The following is a 24,975-nucleotide window of genomic DNA, read 5'->3' as shown; positions in this document are numbered from 1 at the left end:
GATACAATATACAGATGATGTGTTATAGAACTGTACAACTGAAATCTGTATAATTTTATCAACCAATGCCACCCCAATAAATTCAATAAAAAAAACAATATAGGTGGTTTTATCCTCCATTCTTCACATGACAAAAGCGAGGCTCAGAGAAGTTAAGGTACTTCTCCCAATATATAAGTCTATAAATAACGAACTCCAGATTCAAATTTAGGTGTTGAATTATAAAGCCCTGTTATTTCTTTTTCCCCAGAAAGAGCAAGAAGACATAACATAGAATGCTATTCTTCCTTTTAAGCAGTATACTAGACATGCATCTGGGCCTTCAAACACATTCCAAATTTTTGCTCAGTAGGTGCAACTCAGTTATGGACTTGCCAATAACTGAGCAAGAGTATACCCATCTTATCTCAAAACTCAGGAGTCCACTCTTGTCACTTCTGGCCACACTTTGCGGGTGACCTGGGACTTTTCACCATTGTAATAAACCTATTCTTCTCAAGGACTGATAACATTTTCTTAACTTACCCAAGAAATATTCCAAAATCCATGTTTCGCCCATGTACTAAATGACCTAATTGAAAGTAAGCAAAAGAGACATGTAGGAGCAGTTATGATGGTACGATTGATCTTAAATCAAAGCTGGACACTGAAGTTTGGTTAAATGATAGTCACAGCTATTCAATCCAGCAATAAGAATAAGCCGCGTCCTGGCACCGTAAGCCAAACTGTTGTCCCTGTCACATCAGCCAGATCCCCCCATAATCTCCACGAACACAGGCTTTCAGGTAAGATAAGAATATGGGGAAGGATCAATGGTCATTCTTTGGTCCACTATGACAGGGTCCTACCGGAACGTAGCTATTTTAGCTCCCCCTAATGTGACCTGCAAACATGCTTCAGGCACTGCCACCAATACCTGGGCCCCTCAAAGAACAGGTAAAAAATAAGAGTGAATTGGGATAAACCACGCTGTGCCCTGTACTCTGAGGATCTGCCAGGAAAACATGGGAAAGTGAGGGAGGGCTACATGGGGCCCCTTGGCTGAGAAATGGTGGGAGAAGATTGGTCCTGGGCTTCCAGGGAAGGCTGGGACATTAAGGCATTTCGGGGTAATGACGCACCCTGTGGGTACTTATATCACATCACGAAGATGGGTACGAGTAGACTGTGAGGACAGTCCTGAGACACTTCTTCCCAGTTGTTTCAAGTGCCTGAATTAAACTTCAATAGGCATTACAATGATCTTAAAGTAAGGATCGTTTTCAATCCACTAGTAAAACTTTACCAAGATCCATACACTGTATGCAACATACACAGAATTTGCATGGCAAGCCTAGATTTTATAAGTTCTAATTCCACTTATTTGGAAGTTTCTTCTCTGACCCTGTGCTTGGCAGTGCTCACCCTCCCTCAGCATACTTACCTTTCTTGTCCTCTGCTATGATTGAGGTACAAATGGTAAAAAATTCATAGAAAACATTGAATGAAATAATCTCTCCTATGAGAAAAGAAAGGACATTTTTTGGTTAACATACAGAACCATGACATTATTAGAAAATTCTCCTTTAAGAAAGGGTTGGACTATCGTTCTCCGTGTGAGCGATTGCTTTGGCATGCCCATAAAAAGACATGTACAAGAATGTCCATAACTGTTTATTCTTAACATCCAGAATCTGGAAACAAGCCAAATACCCTATTCATACAATAAGTATAAGCAACCAAACACAATAGTGCATACTGTTTGGTTCCATTTATAAGCAGTTCAAGAGGCAAAACTAATCGAGGTTGAAGTCAGAACAGCCGTCACCTGGGGACGAGGCATTGTCTATTGTCTATGAAGGGGTATGATGGAGCATTCTGGGTAACTGGGATTTTCTGTATGTTGATCTGAGTTGCAATTACATGCATGTATTTTGAAAATTCTGTTGAACTGTATGCTTAAGATCTGTGCGCTTTACTGTATGTGTATCATACCTCAATGGAAAACATTTTGTGCTTTATTACATGTTTTTAAGAGCTGAGAAATGAACTTTACCTAAAGGTAGGCCAGTAAGATCTGCAATCCCCTTCATTTCCTCCTCGTAAGGGCCAGGAATGTTGCCAAGTAGACCAGGCTGAAAACCAAATAAATGAACGATCATTCGACCTAAAGAGTTGCTTTGAGATGTGGTTCTCTTACATATAATTTGTTCTAGATGCTGCTGCCACAATAGGTGATCTTATTTTTAAAGGCACTTTTACACCATGTATTTCTAAAAGATCTATGTCATAGTCACCGTAACCCCTGCTTTGGGACCCGGGAGCTCATCCGTTCTGAGGCATGGTGCAGAAGCCTGTGGTTCTCAGACTGTTTCTATCCCACCCTCTGCTCCAGAGCTGAGGAACTGGGAGAGTTCCACTTGGATGACCTTATGGCCCACCACACAGGAACCTCACAAGAAGCACTCCGTCTCTCTACGCAAACTCCCCCTGTAGCCCATGGCATTATACCCTCATTTCTATTTCCTTTCCCCCCACAGCAAACATCTGTCTTCGAGTCACTCATGAAAACTTCTATCACAGTTAATATCTGACCTTGGCCTAAGACGCTTTATGCATTCTGTAGGCAAACAATGGACACAGGGGCAAACTCAATGGTGGCCATCATACTTTTATCCTCAACTGCACCTACTCTCCAGCAATGAGATTACGATGTAAGCTCACACAGCCTCTTGCTAATAAGATAATGAGTTTAAAATGTACAAGTCTTGCTGTAGCCGGTTTTGGCTCAGTGGATACAGCATTGACCTGCAGACTGAAGGGTCCCAGGTTCGATTCCAGTCAAGGGCATATGCCCAGGTTGTGGATTTAATCCCCAGTTGGGGGGTGTGCAGGAGGCAGCCGATCAATGACTCTCTCTCATCATTGATGTTTCTATCTCTCTCTCTCCCCCTCTCCCTTCTTCTCTGAAATCAATAAAAACATATTTTAAAAATATAAATAAATAAATAAAATGTACAAGTCTCATTTTTCACCAGCTTGATATTTATATGCAATGGGACCTATGGCAGGGCACAAGGAATATTCCCTCCAATTTAACAAACAAAAATGCCTTACTGAACATTTACTAACCACTTGTTATATCCAGGCACTGTGCTTTACATACAGTATGTCATTTAATCCTTACAACCACCATATACAATGTGCATTAGTCAGTTCTCCCTGGGGAGAAAGCTGAAGTTTCATAAGAAACTTCTCCAAGGACACACGGCTATTACGTGACTGATCCAACCTTCAAATCCAAAATTTAAAGGACGAAAACCTCAATGTTGTCGAATTGCAAAGCCTGGGCACCCTTTGCACACTGCGCCCCCTGCTGACAGGCAGAGGAGGGGGACTCCTGCTGCTGCTCCTGCCCACAGGCACTTCGAGGAGGTCTGGTTCGGAGGACCACAGGGAGAGCCTTCGCGAAAGGCGGGAGAGCATGCCCACGAGGGAGGGCAGGCTGCTGGCTGGCAGGAGCCAGTCTCCTGGGGATAACGCCCAGGGCGTCTGCGGGGGGGTGATTCCCAACCCCAGCCCCGGGGGCGGGGGGTTTGGCGACATCCAGAAACAGTTTCTGTTGCCACAACTGAAGGGGTGCTACTGGCATCCAGTGGGCAGAGGCCGAAGATGCTGCTACCCATCCTTCGATGCACGAACTGCCCCCCGCTCCCCAACAAAATATTTTCCAATCCTAAATACCATTAAGTCAAGACATCTGCCCTAGGGCCTTGGTGCCCCACCCCCATCCTTGGCACCCTGCAGGCCAGGGAGGCCCCACAGCAAAGACTGAAAGAGGGTGAAGAGGAACTCTGGGGGGGGGGGGGGGGGGGCGCTAGGGGCCACACCCTAGATTTTCCATGGGTTCCACCCAAATTTAAAAAGACTGAGAAGCAGAGTCTCCCTGAAGGGCCGGGAGAAAACGAAATGGTTTGGTGACTGCACAGCCACAGGAAACACACAACCCAGTGGTTCTCAATGGCTGCAGCTGCTGAGGGCTCCGTAGGCGCAGGGCCAGCGGGGAAAATCCCTGGTGTCCTGGGCAAAGCACTTAAGAAAAACACCGAATGTTCAGTAACGAACTTGAAAGCCCAAGTGTACATTAAGGGGAAGGAAACGCCATACTCCCAGATGAAATAGGTATATTTTGCCCATCGCTCTGTAAAACTGTCAAGATTTTAAAAAACACTGAAGGGCAGTTAACAGCCCAAATTGGCCATGCTAGTTCATGTCCCTGCGCTGATGATACTAAGCCCTAGAACGTCCAGTCCCGAAGTTCTGACAGTTGTCTAGAATAAAAGCAAACGTGTCCAAGCTCCTTAGAAGAGGTTGTAAAATTATGCCTTTAAATAAATACCAGAGCCTTTTCTGAACTGCGCGTTTCTAAATTTATTGTAGGAAATATTTCTTACCAACTTTTGATCCACTATCTGCATGAGTTTTCCACTTGGAACAAAGATATTTGCCGCATCCCTCAGGTAATTCAGCATAACCCTTAGCTGAAAAATGTATGAATTCATTCATTAATAAGAAACATAAAGTCTTGTCTTGACATTTAATATTAATATTATGAAAACATATAGAACTTTTGATTTATTTGTATGTAGCTAAATAAAATTAGGTGATATTTTTGAAACTATTTTCAATTAACGAGTAAACAAAATACATCTTTAGCATGACATCTTTATTTTGAATATGCTAATTCCACACCTAATTTTATTGACACAGAAAATGTTGAGGATCTCAAATTTGACTGGTTTGAAGAGCATGTACAGCAAGCATGTCTAGCATGACATCTGATTAACTACTTAGATGAAGGTGATGATTCAGAGAGAGGGAAACAAAGGCAAAGGCTAGGAAAGAGAGCAAGAAATTCCAAGGGCCTGGCCGGTGTGGCTCAGAGTTTGACCTATGAACTAGGAGGTCATGGTTCAATTCCCAGTCAGAAACCTGGGTTGCTGGCCCAATCCCCAGTGTAGGGCATGCAGGAAGCAGCCAATCAATGATTCTCTCTCATTATTGACTAGAGGCCCAGTGCATGATTTAATCATGCACCTGGTGCACCAGCGGGCTGGCTGTCCGCCGGTGCACCAGGCCTTCCGAAAGCCTCCTGCGCGGCAGAGGCTTTCGAAAGGCCTTGTGCCGGAGCAGACAGCCGGCCAGCTCCCCCGCTTTGGCTTTTGATCGCGGGGGAGCTGGCCGGCTGTCCGCCGGTGCACCAGGCCTTCCGAAAGCCTCCGGCGCAGCCATGGCACAGACGCTGAGCTCGCACCGCGAGCTCAGCGTCCTGCTGGCCCAATCAGCTACCCCGGCCACCCTGAGTCCCGCCCCCTGCGCCTCCTGCTGGCCCAATCGTGGGCGTAGCGGAGTGATGGTAATTTACATATTACCATTTTATTATGTAGGATGTTTCTATCTCTCTCTCTTTCTCCCTTTCTCTCTCTGAAATCAATAAAAACATATTTTAAAAAAAAAAAAGCTCCAATGAAACTAGATCACCAACTTACACCATATACCAAAACAAATTCAAAATGGCTAAAGGACTTAAATGTAAGACGGGAAACCATAAAAATTCTACAAGAATCCATAGGCAGCAAAATAGCAGACATATGTCGTAGCAATAACTTTACCAACACAGCTCCTAGGGCAATGGAGACTAAGGAGAAAATAAACAAATGGGACTACATCAAAATAAAAAGCTTCTGCACAGCAAAAGAAGCCATCAACAAAACAAGAAGAAAGCACACTGCATGGGAGAACATATTTGCCAATGATATTTCTGATAAGGGCTTAATCTCCAAAACTTACAGGGAACTCATACAACTTAACAAAAGGAAGATAAATGATCCAATCAAAAAATGGGCAAAAGATCTAAATAGATACTTTTTGAAAGAGAACATACAGAAAGCCCAGAGACATATGAAAACATGCTCAAAGTCCTAATCATCCAAGAGATGCAAATCAAAACAACAATGAGATACCATCTCACACCTGTCAGAATGGCTATCATCAACAAATCAACAAACAACAAGTGCTGGTGAGGATGCAGAGAAAAAGGAACCCTCATGCACTGCTGGTGGGAATGCAGACTGGTGCAGCCACTGTGGAGAACAGTATGGAGTTTCCTCAAAAAACTAAAAATGGAACTCCCATTGGACCCAGTAATCCCACTTCTAGGAATATATCCCAAGAAACCAGAAATACCAATTAGAAAGGATATATGCACCCCTATGTTCATAGCAGCACAATTTACCATAGCTAAGATTTGGAAACAGCCTAAGTGCCCATCAGCAGATGAGTGGATTAAAAAACGGTGGTACATTTACACAATGGAATACTACGCTGCTATAAAAAAGAAGGAACTTTTACCATTTGTAACAGCATGGATGGAACTGGAGAGCATTATGCTAAGCAAAATAAGCCAGTCAGAGAAAGATAAATATCACATGATCTCACACATATGTGGGATATAATGATCAACATAATTTCACGAACAAGAATAGATCCAGAGACAAATGGTGGGGCGGGGGGGGGGGGGGGGGGCTTGTTAGAGAGCAACCAAAGGACTTGTATGCATGCATATGAGCATAACAAATGGACACAGACACTGAGGCGGTGGGGGCTTGCCTGGGGTGGGAATGGCTGTGGGGTGGGGGGGAGATCAACTGGGGAAAAAGAAGACAAATGTAAAACTTTAGACAATAAATAAATAAGTAAATAAATAAATAAATAGCTCCAAGGAATGACACCTTTTCCTCTACCATCATTTATGGTAGACTAGAGTCCCGGTGCACAAATTCGTACACCAGTGGGGTCCCTCGGCCTGGCCAGTGGGATCCAGCTGAAACCGGCTCTCCGACATCCCCCGGCTCTCCGACATCCCCCGAGGGGTCCTGGATTGCGAGAGGGTGCAGGCAAGGCCGAGGGACACCACTGTTGCACAATCAGGGCTGGGGAGAGATGCAGGAGGTTGGCCAACCGGGGAGGGACCGTGGGAGGACTCCAGGGCCTGTCCAGCCCATCTTGCTCAGTCCCAATCAGCCAGACCCAGCAGCAAGTAATCTACCAGTCGTATGGTCTGCCCCCTGGTGGTCAGTGCACGTCATAGCGAGCGGTTGAGCGGCCTTAGCATATCATTAGCATATTACACTTTGGTTAAACAGCTGACCGGTCGACCAGACGACCGGACACTTAGCATATTAGGCTTTTATTATACAGGATGGCAGAAGAGTATCCAAAGTTCATTCTTCAAGTATTGGTGTGGAATTTCATGAAGTATTCATGAAGTATTCCTTTATACATGCATTATATTCAGTAAGTCAGATAAGATTGCAGCGTACCGAAGGTGCCTTGTCGGTGATCAGTTCCTGCCACCTCTTGTAGGGCGGTAAGTCCAGGTTGATGGTGTACCACGGCACCGGCCCCCGATAGCTGCAAGGAGAGGCGCATCATCTTGAAATGGTAAAGGCAGTTTTTTTTGATGGGGGTTAGAGAGTTATATCTATATGGATATGTTAGAGATAGATTCTCAATGACAACACAGAAGTTAGGCCCTGGCTGGTGTTGCTCAGTGGTTGGAGCAATGGCCAGCACACCAAAGGATCTTGGGTTTGATTCCTGGTCAAGGGCACATACCTGGGTTGCCCATTTGATCCTTGGCTCCAGTTGGGACGTGTGTGGAGGCAACCAATCAATGTGTCTCTCTCACATCTCTCCCCCTGCCCCCCCACCATTCTCCCTTCCTCCCTTCCACTCTCTAAAAAATTAATGGGAAAAATATCCTTGGGCGAGGATTAATAACAACAACAAAATATACAGAGAAATTAGTACTCAAATTTTGCAAAAGCGAATTTTCTGGTGCTTCTATCCTACACTGTATAGCACCATAAGTAGTTTCAGAAATCTTAGACCAGAAGTATACATTCTGGAATGTTAATGTGAACTGTGGATATGGGAAAGAATCAATGTTGGTTCTAGAGTTCTGTGTAACCTGAATATCACTGCTAGAAAATACCTGCCCCGGCTTTCTCTCCTAAATCTCTGCAAAGATGTAGTCTAAGCCTGGGAACCTCTCTAATGGATCTCCCAGTCACACTGCCTCTTAGACAGTCTATACTATGGCCAAGTCATTGTGGGCGTCCGTAAGGTCATCTTTCAAAACCACAGTGTGGCATCATGTATTAGTTTCCCATGATGGCTTCTAGAACCTTTGCTATTCACTCAGCCACCTTCTTCTTTCTACTATACTTCTCTCTTCTCACTCCTCTGCGGTAAATCAAGCCCAAGCACTGTGGGATCAGCCCATCCCCAACTCCCTACCCATCGATTTACACACAGCAATTTCTGCGGAGGACACAGCAACATCCGCAGCTTTCCCTTATCAATGGGCCTGGGCCATATTTCTTTCTGGTGGATGAACTCAACAACTACTCTCTGTTGCTATGGAAACATTATCTTCTGGCACTTGTTACAAAACTGAAATAGCCCCTAAGGGCATGCCATTCAGTGATTTGTCAGCTTAAAACTCTGCCTGAATATAGCCAGCATTTGCCCCATTATTGCTCTGCTGGGGGTGGGGGTGGGGCAATAAGGATTACTCTAGGACAGCGGTCGCCCACCTTTTGGACCTCATGGACCATCAGTGGTCTGCAGAAAATGTTCCCAGGCTGTTAAAGTAAAACGTGACCCATACTGACATCTATGGCAGAGACGGGTTAGTTCCTAAGTCATGAGTTGTGCTCCTGGTTACTCTTCTGTTGTCACGAGTTAACTACTGATTCTCTACACATGCTGCTGAGCTCGGGGCCTGGGGATACGTGTGAGGTTTTATGAAACTGAACCAGCAGCCACTGGTCGTGTGATTCGGATAGGCAAGGAGAGCACCCCTGATTCAGGAAACAGACTTTCAAACAAAATCAATACATTTTGTTCTTTTCAAAGCATTCTCAAAATCCCACTTCCTTAGGAAGGAATCTGGCAGAAATACCAGTGCACAAATATTTATATTACGTACATGTATACATATAAGAAAACAGTGTTTATCTGTATATGTGTGTATACACATGTATCAACACACACTCACACAATCGGCAATTTGGAACCAGTTAAAAGCGGGAAGGTTGGCCAGGCAATCAATTCATAGACCCATATAAGGTGCGCAAAGAGAGCAGAAAAAAAGCCTTGAACGTGGAAAGTTACTCATTAAATGTTCAATGAATTGGGGCAGTGAGACCAGCCAAGTGAGGCGCATAATCAACAAGGCACTGAGGACGAACATGCAGTTAGTGATGAGACAAAAAGGAGACCTCGGGGAGAGCAAACCCTAGGAGGGCTGGACCCTGCTTTAGACTAACATAGAAACTGACTGGTTCTAAATTACTTCCTGCCAAAGGTGTGCCTCTTTCTACAGAAAGGCCCATGAAGAAAAAGAACTTAGTTTAGTACAGTTTCCTTGTACCTGGAACAGAGGCTATGTAGACAAGTGCAGCTACAAAACCCGAAAAGTCATCTTGCGATACTGGTTAAAGTTTTACTCTGCCTCCCCCCGCCCCCCTGCCCCGCAGGCAACTTTCACTGAGCATAAAGAGCAGGGCAAACAAGATTACCTGCCTTATGCCCTAACCGGTTTGGCTCAGTGGATAGAGCATCAGCCTGAAGACTAAAGGGTCCCAGGTTCGATTCCGGTCAAGGGCATGTACCTTGGTTGCGGGCACATCCCCAGTAGGGGGTATGCAGGAGGCGGCTGATCGATGTTTCTCTCTCATCGATGTTTCTAACTCTCTATCCCTCTCCCTTCCTCTCTGTAAAAAAAATAAAATATATTTTAAAAAAACAAACAAACATTACCTGTCTTATATTTTTCCCTTCTCTTCCACACCCTGGTACCCTTTGGACTGGTGAGCTAGTCTCATGTCTTTCTCATAGACCCATGTAGCCAGCCACAAAGGATCTGAAAGGCCACCCATATATCGAGACTTCAAATATGAACATTAAATACACTAAATATTGGCCTTACCTTCAGACTTTCCAATCCTGTTTTTCCCTTGATAAATTTGTTTACCATGCCAGGGTTTATTGCTTGAATGTTTCACCTATAAGACCCTACACTATTTTGTCCCAATATAATCTGGTAGTTTATACTCAGGCACCACCGAAAATCCCAGGTCAGCTCTGCGTTTGTGAGGATGAGTGAAATGCCTAGTGGAGGTAGACGAATTTAGTGAAGAATGGAAATCTTCTTCCCCTTCCCCCCCTCTCCCCCCGAGATTTTGATAGGCCAGAAATGAGCATTTTAATCATGAGGTATTTTCATGTTTGACCAGGGTCTTAGTCAAGTGCATAATACACAAACTTGAGAAGAAAAATGTTTGTCTTTCTTAGGATAAAGGACATGACTTAAATTTTTCCACTGCCATTATTTGTATGAGATCATTACACAGGGAAATGTGAGTTTTGATCAACTCTCATTTTGATATTTACTCACGTTGGTCCAGAAGGAGGGTAAGTTGATTTTCTGCAGTCTTCTGTCCACTAAAAAAACGAAGAAAATGTACAATTTCAGAAAACAACAAATTGAACAGGCAATTTGCAAAAACATTTAAAGTTTATGAAGACAAAATCAAATATGGTTTGCCCTTTTAGACCATTTCAATGCCTCTTAATAGTCTTTTCCTCCTATAAAAACTTCGAAAATCTCAAACGTAAGTGCACGTTCCATCTCAATTCCATCTGCTCTAGTGCCAGGGGTGGTAATTTGGCATTTGTATTGCAAATATATCATATCGTGTAGAGAGGAAGCCTAAGCAGATGGAAAATGTATGTCAAATAGGTTGATTTATCACTAAATTATTTGATAGAATGTGATGTTACTTGAATTTATGAGCCAACTCTATTGCAATGAAGATTTGCATCCCAAACCAGATTTTCAGGGCACACTGTCCAGGGCCCTTCATGATGTGGTCATAACTTACCCTCCCGGCCTCTCTTCCTGCCACTCCCCGTTACGCGTAGCCACGTGCAACCGCGTCCTATGATCTCTCGCCCTTCCATGCCTGTACAGGCGCTGTGCCCTCTGCCTCCAAGGCCTGTTCTCTCCTGGGGCAACTTCTGGCTTTCACACCTGAGACCCAGTTCAAATACTGATTTGTGTGTGACGTCTTCACCTACTTTCCATATGAAAATAGTCATCCCTCCTGTATACTCCCACACATTTGCACTCAGCTCCATTACCATACTTCAGCGTTGCATTATAATTATGTTTGTGTCTCTCTTCACTACCAAACATGTGCTCCTGGAGGTGATGGCCCCGAAACACTGAGGCCACTGCTGAGGCAATGAATGAACGAGGCTTAAGGAGAAGTGTTCAAGCTTAGTAGTAAAACAGAACCAGCTCTTAACAACACCCACAAAAAAGTCCACATGGATTTACGATGCCTTAATTACTTGTTCAAGATAGCAAGCATGTTTATCTTACCTCTGGAGACCCAATCCTATACAAGTAAAATGTTTTTTTTAAAGGAGGATAAATTCACAATAAACAGGGAGTAAGAAAGGAACTACTAGGTCTGTCGTTTGAGCCCAGAAACGGTCTCTGCAGGAAACCTGTGTGGGAATGAAGCGTTGACATCTTGTTTTAACTTCTAATAGTATGGGAAAGGTATAAAGCAGCTTGACATGACCTGTGATGCGAACATTCACTGTTGTCAAAATAACTTTGCTACAGTGTAAGTTTCTCGCATGAGTGCTGTTTTGCCTTGTAATGTTGGGTGGGTTTTTATTAAGAAACAGTTATCAAGTATCAAATTGTCAAAGGCTAATTCAATCATTAGAATTTAAATTCTGTTTCTAAGTTACTACAATGTAAAAATATTTGATATTAAATATCAATTTGATAACCATATAAACTTAGCAAAAGCTAATTTCCAAAGCCATTCAATGTTTAATAAGAGTGGTTGAAGGAGGTCCATCTTCACAAACTTCAGTCTCTGCCCTGAGCTTACAAATCCCAGCCAGACTTTCCCGCGGCTAGTCTGTCTAACTGCTGGGTGGTAGGGGAAGTCGGCATTAATTTCTTTTTTTTTTTTTTGGCATTAATTTCTTGTGCAAATTCACAAAAATGAGGATGGTTACATCTATGAGAGCAAAAGAAGTTCATGGTTGACATTACCTGTTCAATAGCACATGACAGATTCAAGTATTTTCCATACAGTGTATGCCAACAGATAATATAATTCATAGCCACAACATTTAAACACCATTTTCACAAGTTTTATACATTTGTATAACTAAGCCTTTTTCTGCTTCACACATATTTTTACCACTGTCAGTTGTTACACATCACAGCTGAGTCCACTTCAGGTCTCACGGAATGACCGAGTTCTCAGCTGCTCTGAAAACAAACTTGCCTGCAGTTGTTTCAGACAGACTGTTCATAGAGACTCATTCCTTACTCTCAAACTTGGCACTGATGCTCCGACACGTATCAGTAACTGGTAACAGTCATGTCGAGAATCATGTGCCTTGTTCTTCAACTGATATTGATGATGCTGCCAGCGTTTTGAGCAACTGCTCTTACCTGAAGGCTCAACGTGTGAAACAGGTTTTCTCAGGACACATTTCTTATGGGCTGCCGTCAGCTGCGAGGTAAGCCGCCACTGTAAACGGCTCTCCTTGCTTTGCTAACCAACGAACTACTTGGAGACTGACTTTGGCTGCATCCTCATTTCACTTTGAGAGTTTATAAAGGAATTCTGCTGTGGTGAGATACTCTGCTTTACATTTTCTGATCACCTTTTCCCCTATGAGCTGGGGATACTGTGAAGACTGCTTCATCATGTAATGTCACCTACCTGTATTCTTTTATCGCAACTCTGGCGTCATTGCACAATAAACACAGGGGTTTGCCATCTAGCTCTGTAACAAGATGACCCATACTCCACTTTGCCTCAAGAGAACACCATTTTCGCTTCTTTTCTCATGATAGGTTTGCTTTGGCAATTTTTAAAGAAGATTAAAATAACACGGCCTATTGGTCCAGGTGGCACTTACTGTTTAGGTAGAACCGCCTCACTGTCACTGAAGTGCCCCGAGCAGCAGTGAAAGCCAGCGCAGCCACAATGAGCAAACAAACAAGTGTGAAGTGTGCCAGAACAAGGCCCTTTATGGTCCGACATGTGACTTCCCTGCAATCTTTACGTCTCAACATATTAGTCTTCTTTTGAACCCCCCAACTTTTTAAAAATCTGAAAACGGTCCTAAACTCACAAGGCCTTCCAAGAACGGCTGGCAGGTGGGGTCTGTCTCCCCTGCCCCCACCGACTCCCCGGGGCTGTAACTTGGGAACCCTAGTACTAACACCCACAAACCGTCCTTGGCCTTGCTAGACCATCTAGTCAGTGTCTTCAGAGGAAGACCTTTGAGGGGCTGCGCATGTGTGAAAAGAGAGGAAGAGAGGGACAGAGATTGTGTGCTCAGTTTTTTGCCTCACTAAGGCCACATGCAGCTCTGTCTGCAGGGCTGGGGCTGGGGTTTTTTTGCCGTTTACTGGCCCCTCGTTTAATGCTCCTTCCATCCTCATTGAATATTCTTACTCTCCAAATAACAGAATGTACGAGCAAAAATAAAACAAAACACACACACACACACACACACACACACACACACACACACACACCCCAACCCACCAGAACTACGGGGGGAAACGGTAATATCAGAAAAGCATGATTCAGTTAATAAGAAAACGGTCCCAGCTGCAATGGGACTTCTATAGGCTTCAAGAAGAAGGAACAGAATAAATATTGAGAGGATAAGTCAGAAGCTGAAAAAAATACAGGATACAGTGAGTATGGCATAGGTTTGGCTCCTTCGGTTGCTGAGAAAAAGAGAAAGCAATCAGAAACTCCAAGAAAGACAATCCGTGTAAGAAAGGCGTGATATAGATATGAAGAAACAGAATGGCAGTATCAGTATGGCTATCTGACAGAGTATATTTTTAAATATTCTTTCGGTGCCGTTAGAAGCTTGTCTTTAGAATTTCAGGAAAGGAAACGTAATCATAGTACACTGGGCAACGACCGATATTTACAAATCTTTCCGTTACAATCATGTTATCGATGTTTACTTAAGCAAAAGTATGTAGATCGGAAGAAGGGAGAAAAAGGTACTGGGGTCACCCAGCCGGTGTAACTCAGTGGTTGAGCATCGACCTATGAACCAGGAGGGCACAAGTCCAGGTTGTGGACTCCATTCCCAGGAGGGAGAGTGCAGGAGGCAGCCAATCGAAGATTCTCTCACATCACTGATGTTTCTAGCTCTCTCTCCCTTCCTCTGTGAAATCAATAAAAATATATTTTTAAAAAATACAGGGGTCCAAGATGTCTCCCTGTACCACTTCAGAGAATCCTCTGACCACCCCCGAAAGCCTCAGGAAAGAAGGTGCAGGTGTGCAGACACAGGCCATCTAGAGGATGACCATCACGGACCAGGCAGAGGCTCAGAATGCAGGGCGATTCTGCTCAGAACGTACTTTTCCTGTAGGAACTCGGCTTTTCTGTCTTCTTGGGCACACTCGGGGTACTGCCTAGTGTTCATGGTTTGCAGACCCTAACGCCTATGAATCGATCTTTATCATTTATTTCTAGCTAAAGCCTCCAGACTCTTTCTGAATGGGTTTGCCACAAGCTATCAGGGACTGCAGGGTCATGTTGTGGGTGCAAGGCCCAGCACCTCGAGTGATGAGCAGGTTACAGAGCTGGTGAGAGAGCTCGAGGCCAGAGCCCCAGTCCCAGCTCTCCTTGCTCTCTCAGAGCTTCCCACAGAGATAACAATAAAAGCAACGCCCCCGTTTAATTCCTGGTAGACAACCATCTGTCCTTCCTTCAGGGCTTTAATGATCGCTGAAGTAAGCTCAGCAAGTAAATGAAAGGTAATGATGTTCATCTCTCCCTCATAATCACATTTGCATGGCTGGCCTGGGTCCCAAAGCCAATATAAAAATCAAACTGCAGGGCTTATCTCTTATGAGACAACTGTGAGGGAATATAAAAGTGCTCTGTCAAGTCTTAGGAGAGGACCCAACCTGCCCCAAGGGTGAGCGAGTCACCTAGCCCTCATGCATGTAGGAGTCTGAGGTTGGAAAGATATTGTACTATGATAATCACGGCTGCAAGAGATAAACATGAAATTATAATACAGACATGAACTCTGCATAGAATCTGGCTGTAAGAATAAAAGGTAAAAAAAGTCATTTTAAACCAACTGGATTGGGGGGCGGGGTGGTAGAGTGGAGACAGCTACACCCTCACCTAAAAGGGAGTTTTCTATAAGGAAAGAGGGTTTCAAAATCTATGTATAGACTGACAGAGAATTACAATGAGCGCATCTGTTATTTAAAGTTCCTTGCTATCTCCACATTTAACTATACATGGATTTGATAATAGACAACCTTATCACGGTGAGTACCAATTTAAATAGATGAGAGGTAAAGATTCCACACAATGGGTTAGGCATATTACGCAGTCTTCTTGGTATACTGTGCTACTCTGTCACCAGGAAAAACACACACAAGCAACTCGGAATTTCAGTCAATCTCTCGCTCATGCCCCTTTCTCATTTTTGCTTCCTAAGGCCAGAGGAAGTGCTGAGAATGTTCTGTGAACACTTTCTGGGTCAGTGAATTCTCTAATCATTCTGGTTATTTGAGAAGAACTTGATCCTCTTTGAAATTAATTAGTCTTTATGTCCTCCCCACTCATTAAGACCAACTAATTATAAGGCTAGGAGATGCTATACTGAGGAAAATAATACATAAAGGGAAAAATTTTCCATTAGTGACTTGAATGCCCCACACCTAAAAGCAATGACAGGAGTTGTACAGCTCCTTAAAATATCTGAGCCCTGAAGAATCCGTGAGCACCTAGTGAAGAGGCTGTACAAAAAACGTGCAAAAAGCCTTCATGTTCTTGTCTTATTCACAGACTCAGAAAAAGGCAATGGAAGGTAAAGAAATTGCACGGCTCACAGCAGTGTTCATACCTTCAGAAAAGAAGCTGAACGATTCTAGCAAGGCAATTTTAATTCAATGCTTTAATTCAACAACTATTTTCTAAAGATTTTTCTTAACATGTTCACCGTGTACAACAGAGCAGACACACACCTACTGACTAAGAAAAGGCATGTTTCTTGCATATATAACAAATTCAAGTGAGCACGCAAAGTTGTTCATCTGTTGTCTCACTTTGGATGGGATGGCACCCTATTAAACTAGGGATATTCAGGTAAAAGAAATGTGAATAAATCCTCCACGAGGGCAGGGACCTTACCTCTTATTCATCGACCTGTCCCCAGCATCTGGAACAGAGTCTGGCACACAGTAGGTGTGCAGTATTTGCAGACTGACTAAGTGAACAGACTCTACCTTGTGTGTTCCTGCCTTTGGGTACATACTAGGGGCAAGCAGCTGCACTGACAAGAAAACTGGTCAGGTCGGGTGGGGTTTACGTGATTCCTGAAAACTCTGTGGAAATCTTTGCTAAAATCTGATTCAGAAGCTAAGGTCACATGAGAGGCTGATGCATGAGAATAAGTTCACTTCGGCAATTAATTACTGAGCCATTATGTTTGTGTTCACACATTTCAGGAATCTGCTCAGCTTTATTACTGAGAACAGCCATCTCCTCCACTCCAATTCCCTCCCCTCTGATCTCTCCTCAGCCTCCTGCAACCTGTTACCCGCTCCCAGCGCTGCACTGGCCAAGGTGAGCAATGGCTCCAGCTGCCAAGTCCAACAGACACCTGACGTGCCCACGGCATCAGCATAGGTGAGCTGTCCCATGCTCTCACTCTCCCGCTCTGCCTGCTGCATTAACGTGCTCAGTGCTTCTCTACCTGACACCTGCATGCACCGGTCCCTTAGCCTCGGTCTAGCCTCTTCTTCTGTCTTTTTCTTCTTTTTCCCCCCCCACTATTTTGGTTTTATTAAAAACAAAAGGCAAGCCTGGCTGGTGTGGCCTCAGGGTTGAGCTCTGACCTATGAACCAGGCGGTCACGGTTCGATTCCTGGTCAGGGCACATGCCCAGGTTATGGGCTCAATCCCCAGTAGGGGGTGTGGAGGAGGCAGCCGATCAATGATTCTCTCTCATCACTGATGTTTCTGTCTCTCTCTCCCTCTCCCTTCCTCTCTGAAATAAAAATATATTTTAAGAAAAGGCAAAACTTACATGTAAAATAGGACCCTTGGTTTTCATCTACCACATTTATATATTTTTTTCCATCACCGTTTATCATCTCTATGCTCTCTTCTACCTCCCTGTTCCCCTCTGTCCCCCACATTTACCACTCATCGCTGTCCATGTCCATGAGTTCTCTTTTTTCCTTTTTGCTCAATCCCTCCCTTATCCCCCAACAGAACTGTCTACCTGCTCTCATCTAGGAGTCTGTCTCTATTTTACTTGGTAGTTCAGTTTATTCATTAAATTCCACATATGAGTAAGTTATATGATATTTGTCTTTCTCTCACTGGCTTATTTCACTTAACATAATATTCTCCAGGTCCATCCATGCTGTCACAAAGGGTAACATTTTCTTCCCTTCTATGGCACAGTAATATTCCGTTTCCATGGTGTAAATGTACCATAGCTTTTTTATCCGCTCTTCTACTGATGGGCACTTGGGCTGCTTCCAAATCTTAGCTATTGTAAATAACGCTGCAATGAACATAGGGCTGCATATATTTTTTCCAATTAGTGTTTCAGGTTGTTTTTTTTTTTTATAAATTCCCTGAAGGAGAACTGCTGGGTCATAAGGCAGTTCCATTTTTAATTTTTTGAGGGAACTCCACACTGCTTTCCACAGTGGCTGCACCAGTCTGCATTCCCACCCCCAGTGCATGAGGGTTCCCTTTTCTCCACATTCTCGCCAGCACTTACACAATGACACATCACCTCACACCTGCTAGGCCTCTTCGTTTCTTCTCTTTCTATACCCTCCACCTACTCCATGTTCGCCTGCTCCAATGGCTTCAAGCAATTTGCCTATAACTCCCAAATCTCTCTCCTGAGCTCCAGCCCCAAGGCCTGCTGGGGACCTCCGTACTCGGGCTGGAAATTTGACATAACCAGAATAAAAATGACCTTTCCTCTTCCACCCCCCAACATTTCCCTCCCCATGCTCCCTGGGATGCCACCATTCACCCCGCTGAGCGCTCAGAAAGGTGCCTGCCTCGCATCCCCATCCAACCCTTCGACCCACTTCCCTCCTGAAGGTCACCCCATTTCTCCCCTGGACTAGTCTCCTCACATCCACCCTGGCTCCCTTCCAATCCAAAGTGGTCTTTTTAAAGTGAAAATGGTTTCTTGTCATATCTTGTTTAAAACTATCCATGGCTTCCAGCGTGGCTCAGTGGTTGAGCGTTGACCTATGAACCGGGAGGTCATGGTTCGATTCCCAGTCAGGGCACATGCCTGGATTGCAGGCTCTATCCCCAGTGTGGGGCGAGCAGGAGGCAGCCCATCAATGATTCTCTCTCATCACTGATGTTTCTATCTTTCTCTCCCTCTCCCTTCCTCTCTGAAATCAATAACAACATATCCTTAACAAGGCCTAAGAGCCTGGTGACTTTGCCTCCCTCTCCCTCTCCAGACTTTTCTGCACCCCTCTCGTCACCACCATCCCTTGATAGGTCTCCTTCTAGATCAACAGTCAAGAATGACTCAATATGCTATCTTCTGAAAGCCTCAAACAAGAAGAAACAAAGCCCACAGACATTCCAATCAAATGACTTTTTGTTTGTAATTTAAAGCGGGTCCTCATTATTCACATTAATCAGGAGTAGTTTTGAAATAGCTTTTGTTCCTATGTGGCTATACAATGTGTATCATATAAAATGATTCAAAGTGAAAAAACTGCTTACTCTTGTCAGAGGTCGAGGTCACTAAACTTCTGTGAGGTTCCAAGATCCTTTCAGCCAGTGACTCCCAGAATTTTCCAGATCAGTAACGAAATTAAGAGGGGGCCCAGCACACGGGAGTCCAACTTTTTAGTCTCCCAGGAGATGTTAAACCAGTGATGGGCAACCTTTTGAGCTTGGTGTGTCAAACTTCGCCAAAAAACTGAGCATAACTCGGGTAGTGTGTCACTTTGAGGAAAAAACATTATTTCGCAAATGTTTCATCCTCGGCATGCGGCCGCCTCAGCGGCCGCGTGTCATCAGTAATGGCTACACATGTCAGTGCTGACACGCATGTCATAGGTTCGCCATCACTGTGTTAAACAAAACAAAAACGCACACACACATAGAAGAACACCTTAACCACAAAAATTGGAAGGCCGTAAAGTCAGAATAAAAGCCAACATTCTGACCTAATGATTTTAGTTTCATGCTCTCCTCGATCTCATTTCATTCAAGACTCAGGAAAGCAGCTTCCCAAACCCACCTCAGTAGCTGGGCTCGATTTTGACAACCACTATTCTAGGTAAGAACCATTCAAGTCATGGAGTCAGCTGGTTCTTCTTGTCTTAAAAACAGCTTTTAAAATACTCTTGCTTAAAAAAGTAAAGAATTGGGAAAGAAGGAAAAAAAGCAGCCCCTGACAGCTGAAACTTCTCTGAGGTTCACAACCAGACCTCAGTGAGATCACACGCTGGTTGGACACCCACGGCCAGGCCACTTCTGTCCCCCTTTTTGGATCTAACCAATCTCACATGATTCCTACCCCAGGGAGGCAGGATAAAGCCCGACAAAGCAGGGCCGCTCATGATTCTGTGTCAGCACGGAAGAAAACAAGGGTGCTATGCAACCCACAAGATACCAAACACCCCCTTCTCTTGCTAAATGAATGACTGTGTCTTCTTTACCCAATCAGGGAATTGCCCCACTTTCTAAAAGCATTCAATGTACAGCAAACCCCCGATTCCTTAGATGCACCTCCAAATCACACAACCAAACGCTAAATTATGAAACAGGTTCTTTCTAACGCCTTTACTGAGAGGCCACGGTTACCCGTGCCGTGCTTTCTCCCTCGCCGCAAAGAGTAATCATTTGTTGAACGACCAGTTTTGTTTCCTGGGGAGTTTGGCTGAAGGGCATGGATGGTATCAAAGTAATGATTTCTTTAAACACTCCCTGATTCCGACCACTTCAAAGCAAATTAATTCCCTACCCACGCTAAACACACTCATTTTATTTTTCCGTATACTCTTCCAATCCTTGTCCACATGCACATACCGTGCATCCTTCTGTTACTGAAATCATTGTACATACTCCTTTGTACCCTGCTTCTACTTGCTTAACACGATAACCTTTTTTAAAATTTTATTTTTTATCCATTTCAGAGAGAAAGGGAGAGGGAGAGACATAGACACATCCATGATGAGCAAGAATCATGGAACGGCTGCCTCCTGTACGCCCCGCCCTGGGGATGGAGCCCACAACCCGGGCCTGGGCCCTGACCAGGAATCCAGCCGTGACCTCCTGGTTCACAGACGGATGCTCAACCACTGAGCCACGCCAGCCGGGCACGATCACAACTTTTAATGGCTGGATATTAACTCCACCATGATGTTATCCATAAAGCTTCTCTCCTTAGAGAAGGAAGAGTCAGAGAATACACATCTTGCTCCTACTTGTCAACATCCTCTCTAAGCCGTTCTGGATCCTCCTCCCGGCTCAGGTCAAGTCCCATTTATCTGATCAACTGGCAAAGAAAAATGCGGTCCCGTGGCTTTTAAAGGAGAGAATTAGGAAAGAGGCTGAGCTTAGGCACGCTTGGGTAAACAAAAGTGTGACCTCTGGCTAGACATTCCCTCCCTCGGTCCACTTCCTCCTCGTCTGGAGAGTCCGAGCCGGGCTGCTGCCTCGCGTTGACAGTCTGTGTTCCTGTAACTTGTGGGCCAAGAACCACAGCGCGGGACCGGCGTCCCCCTGACTTGGGGTGAAGGCGCAGCAGCCACGCGGGACCTGGGCTGCTCCCGCTGCCCCGTCGGGGACGCCTGGCCTTCCCCGGGGCGCCGGGGTCCTCGGCTGCACCTCCCCGAGCACCTCGTCGGGGGCAGGGAATGCCTGAGTCGCCAGGCCGTCCGTCCCCCGCTCCAGTGAGCTATGCGCACAGGTCGCCTGGAAGTTGTTCTCGGCGGCGCAGAATGCGCGCGCCCGGAACTGGGGGAACGGGGGCACCCCCTGAAAATGGGGGGGGGGGGAGGTAAATCACAGCCACCGTTCTGCAGAGCCCAGGAGCTCCGTGACAGGTTTGCTCCTAACAGCTGTGCCCCAACCATCTGCACCCCCTCTCTTTCCCCCCCTACCCCGCGCCCCGCGCGCAGGAAAACGCCGACACCTGTACCGATGCTGCGGGGACCAGGTGCTCCCACGCCCCGCCCTCCCCGCCACACCCGCACCTGCGACCCTCGAGCTCACCCACCGGCGGCGCGTGCTGCGCCAGGGCCACGGCCACGGCCACGGCCAGGAAGCCGGCGGTCAGGCGACTCCGGCCCAGCATCTTTGCAGCCGCCAACGCCGCTCCGAGACGCGCCGAGGCCGCGAGAGGCACCTCCTGGGCCGGGGCAGACCACGCCCTCCGCCACGTGACCCGCGCCCGGGCCGCACCACCGCGGCGGGGGGGGGGCGGGCGCGGAGGAGACGGGGCAGGAAGGCAGGATGGCGCTCCTCGGTGTCGCGGGAAGGGCGGAAGGAGCAGGGTCACTCTCCCGCCCCGGGGTGGAGGGAGGAACCCCCAGGATGGTAGGCAGAGCGGGCGTTCAGGCCGTGCTGTGGTCGGACCCCCCTCCCGCGGGCAGTGGTTGGGCCGAGCCACAGCCCCGCCCCGATCCTGCCCCGCGGATCCCCGCGCGGACTTCGAAGCCTGGGGAGCGGGGGCCTCCCCAGGTCCCGGCCGCAGGTGGCGGGAGGCGGGGGGTCACGCGCCCCTCGGGCCCGGTGCCACCTGTGCCACACCCCCAAGCGGCCCGGGGTGAGGGCTGCGCTCGGGCCGCTCGGTGCCAGATTCCCACGAAACGGACCCAACTCACAAAAGTCGGAGAATGCGGCCTAACACGCGCCCCCGACCCACCTTGGCCCGAAGTGAGTGAGGGTCTTCATCCTGACCCGGGGTCACTGGACAGGCTCGGATGTCGGGGGCCGGGGGAGGGGGTGCCCCATGGAGACCCCACGCTGTGAGTTACCCACTTAGGCTTTCCCAGCAGGTGACAGGGCGCAGAAGTGAGGCTTCGGGCACTTCGCTTAGACACAGGTGGGGTGCCCAGTGGCACCCGAACCCTCCCCCATTGATGTACTCAGCTGGTTCTCACCTAACTGAAGGGCTGCCGGTTGGCAGGCCTGAGCGAACCCTGGAGGAGGAGGGTCGGCAGCCTGAAAAACAAGCAGATTTACAGGTGCATGTGCTTGGCATTCCTGCCTTCTGTGGACGCTGTCACCCCGGTAGGATGCGGTGCTTAAAAGTCCGACAGGAAATCCTCCACTTCCGATTGAGTCTCTGACATTTCAACTAGCATTTTCCGTTCCTATAAAACCCAGAATACTGTCACTAACATCTTCATACATTACTTTTGTGTGTGTGTGTGTGTGTGTGTGTGTGTGTGTGTGAAATTGCAATTTTACCCATTTGTATTACTTCCTTAGAAAAACAATCCTTTTGTTGGAAATGAGAACTTGATATTTTGGTGTGTGTATATGTGTTTTCTAGGCCTTTTCCCACCCTGTACATGAGTCATTCTCTTTGAGGAGGAAGCTTGACTTTTGAAATAGAACACATGATTAAAGTGAGTTCCTGATTCCACATGAAGCAAGCAGATCATTGACATGTTCACTAATTCAAAAAATATTTACTGTCGACCTACAGGGTGCCAAGCATTGTAGGATAAGCAGGGAACATAAAAGACAATTCTTCCCTCATGAGGTTTTCAGTCTAGAAGAGAAGTAGACAATACGGTAAGTGTCATCTGTAAGAAAACTTATAGGATGCTAGAAGGCAATAGATGTCATGTAGTAAATGCAGAGGAGGGGGTCAAGAGCGGGGAGAGGCACAACATTAAACAAGATGGGCAGCAGGGGCACTGCTGAGAAAGTGATGTCTGAGCAGAGATTTGAAGGAGGTGAGGGAGGTGGCCGTGGGGAGGCCGAGGGAAGGGTATTCCACGCAGAGGAAGGAGCTGGAGCAAAGGCTTGCCTGTGAGAATGTGCCTGGCGTGTTCTGCTAGTGCAGTACATCAGTGTGGGTGGAGCAGAAGGAAGACGGGGAAAGAAGTAGACAAGTCTGAGAGGGAAGTAGGTTAGGGCAGATTATATGGGCCATTAGGAGCCATTGTAAAGCCCCTGGCTTCACTCTGGGCAAAGGTGTGATGTGTAAATAGGTCAAATTCTGTTGGACCTAGAGCATTCCTGTCTTTAGTATATAAACTAGAGGCCCGGTGCATGAAAATTCATGCCCTGGAGGGGGAGGTCCCTCAACCCGGCCTGTCCCCTCTCACAGTCCAGGAACCCTCAGGGATGGGAGGTGACTCTGCAATCAGGGGAAGGCAACGTCCCCATCACACCTCTGCTGCCACTGCTGGCAGCACAAGCCTCAGTCAGGCCTGGTTACCTGAGCCTCTGGCAGCCCTGGGCGGCTGGGCAGCCGACATCTGAGGCTTGCCTGCGCCTTGGGCTGGCCCTGGGCGGCTGGGGGGCTGAGGGGACTGGGTGCCACCATCTTGTGGCTGTGGGTGCTGTCATCTTTGAAGGCATGGCAGTCAATTAGCATATTCTCCCCTTATTGGCTGTGGGCGCCGCCATCTTTTTCAGGGCGTGGTGGTCAATTAGTATATTCCCTCTTTATTAGATAGGATATACTAGAGGCCTGGGACATGAATTTGTGCACTGGTGGGGTCCAGCTGGCTGGCCCTGATGGGGGCCCATCGGGCAGGGCCGGTGCGGGTAAGGGGCTGTTGGTGGTTGGAGGCTGGCCCTGCCCCTGATCAAGGTGTTGGGGGCCCGGCTGGCTCGGGGAGGGGCTGATTGTTGCCCAGATCAGGCTGGTTGGCTGCCGCAGTGCATGTCATAGCCACCGGTCATTCTGGTTGTTCTAGTCGCTGGGCTTTTATATATATAGATAGCTATTTGGATTAAAGATTGGTCACCTTAAATACTACTGAGGGCACTTTAAACATTTTTTTTTTTCGCTATGAGAGGATGTTAATTGGTGGTAAAATCTGATTCCTTATGCAGAAACCCTATTTTAATTGTCATAATATTCTTAGGCACAATTTTCATATAATTTTGCATTGAACTTTCAAAGGCCTTTTAGATGCTATTTATTCTATTTTCAGAAAAATTAAGAATTTATTCTACTTTCCTAAAATTATGCCATTTTGTGCATTATTTTTTCTTACAATACATCCTTTTTTTGTTTGTTTTTAACCTAATCAATTCTTCCACACTAGAAACGCACAGCCAGCCAAGGCAAGGCGTGTGGCCATAGGAAACCCTGCCATGGTTGGAGGTATACTGCCATATTAACATAAAATGGTATTTAAATGGACAAATGAATGGCTGTGTCCACAGGAAGGGTGGTTCAAATACTACCTTCACAGCAAGCATCAAGTATAAGGTTTGGGTGACCTGTTTAGTATGCAAGAGTCAGCATCCGTAATCAAATTGTTTATCAGAATAGCTGAAGTGCTTGGCAACCTGTGGACCTTCTCTAATCTCCTACCTAACATTCCTAGCTTCCTGAGCTGGAGCCTTGATTCAAAACCATTGCAATCTAACTACCCCACCCTAAATGAAACCTATCACAGATAATAACATCACATTAACCAGAACAGGTATGACTTGATTTATAAAACTGAATATTAAAAAACGCATTCTAGATCAAGAAACATAGCTCTAAATATAAACATTTACCAGAGTAATTGCCAATTAGTACTTTTGTTTAAAGAAAGAGGCTTAGTATATTTAAAATGTA

The 24,975-nt window shown here is 46.0% G+C and overlaps 1 protein-coding gene across 1 annotated transcript in view; it reads right to left on the bottom strand.

Annotated features, from left to right (window-relative positions):
- ASAH1 (N-acylsphingosine amidohydrolase 1) overlaps window positions 1-21,594 on the bottom strand; it is a 31,995-nt gene extending 10,401 nt beyond the window's left edge. The window contains exons 1-7 of the mRNA XM_079779547.1: window positions 21,436-21,594; window positions 10,505-10,551; window positions 7,362-7,452; window positions 4,434-4,520; window positions 2,036-2,114; window positions 1,424-1,498; window positions 526-571 (exon numbers count right to left, since the gene is read on the bottom strand). Coding sequence (XP_079635673.1) covers window positions 526-571; window positions 1,424-1,498; window positions 2,036-2,114; window positions 4,434-4,520; window positions 7,362-7,452; window positions 10,505-10,551; window positions 21,436-21,513 — 503 coding nt within the window. The 5' untranslated portion in view covers window positions 21,514-21,594. The remainder of the gene's footprint in view (window positions 1-525; window positions 572-1,423; window positions 1,499-2,035; window positions 2,115-4,433; window positions 4,521-7,361; window positions 7,453-10,504; window positions 10,552-21,435) is intronic.
- Window positions 21,595-24,975: the final 3,381 nt, after the last annotated feature.

The sequence above is a fragment of the Cnephaeus nilssonii genome, assembly GCF_951640355.1.
Source record: "Cnephaeus nilssonii genome assembly, chromosome: 8".
Taxonomy (NCBI): Eukaryota; Metazoa; Chordata; class Mammalia; order Chiroptera; family Vespertilionidae; genus Cnephaeus; species Cnephaeus nilssonii.
Note: the sequence above shows the minus strand (reverse complement) of the source record. Positions and strands in the feature narration are given on the sequence as shown.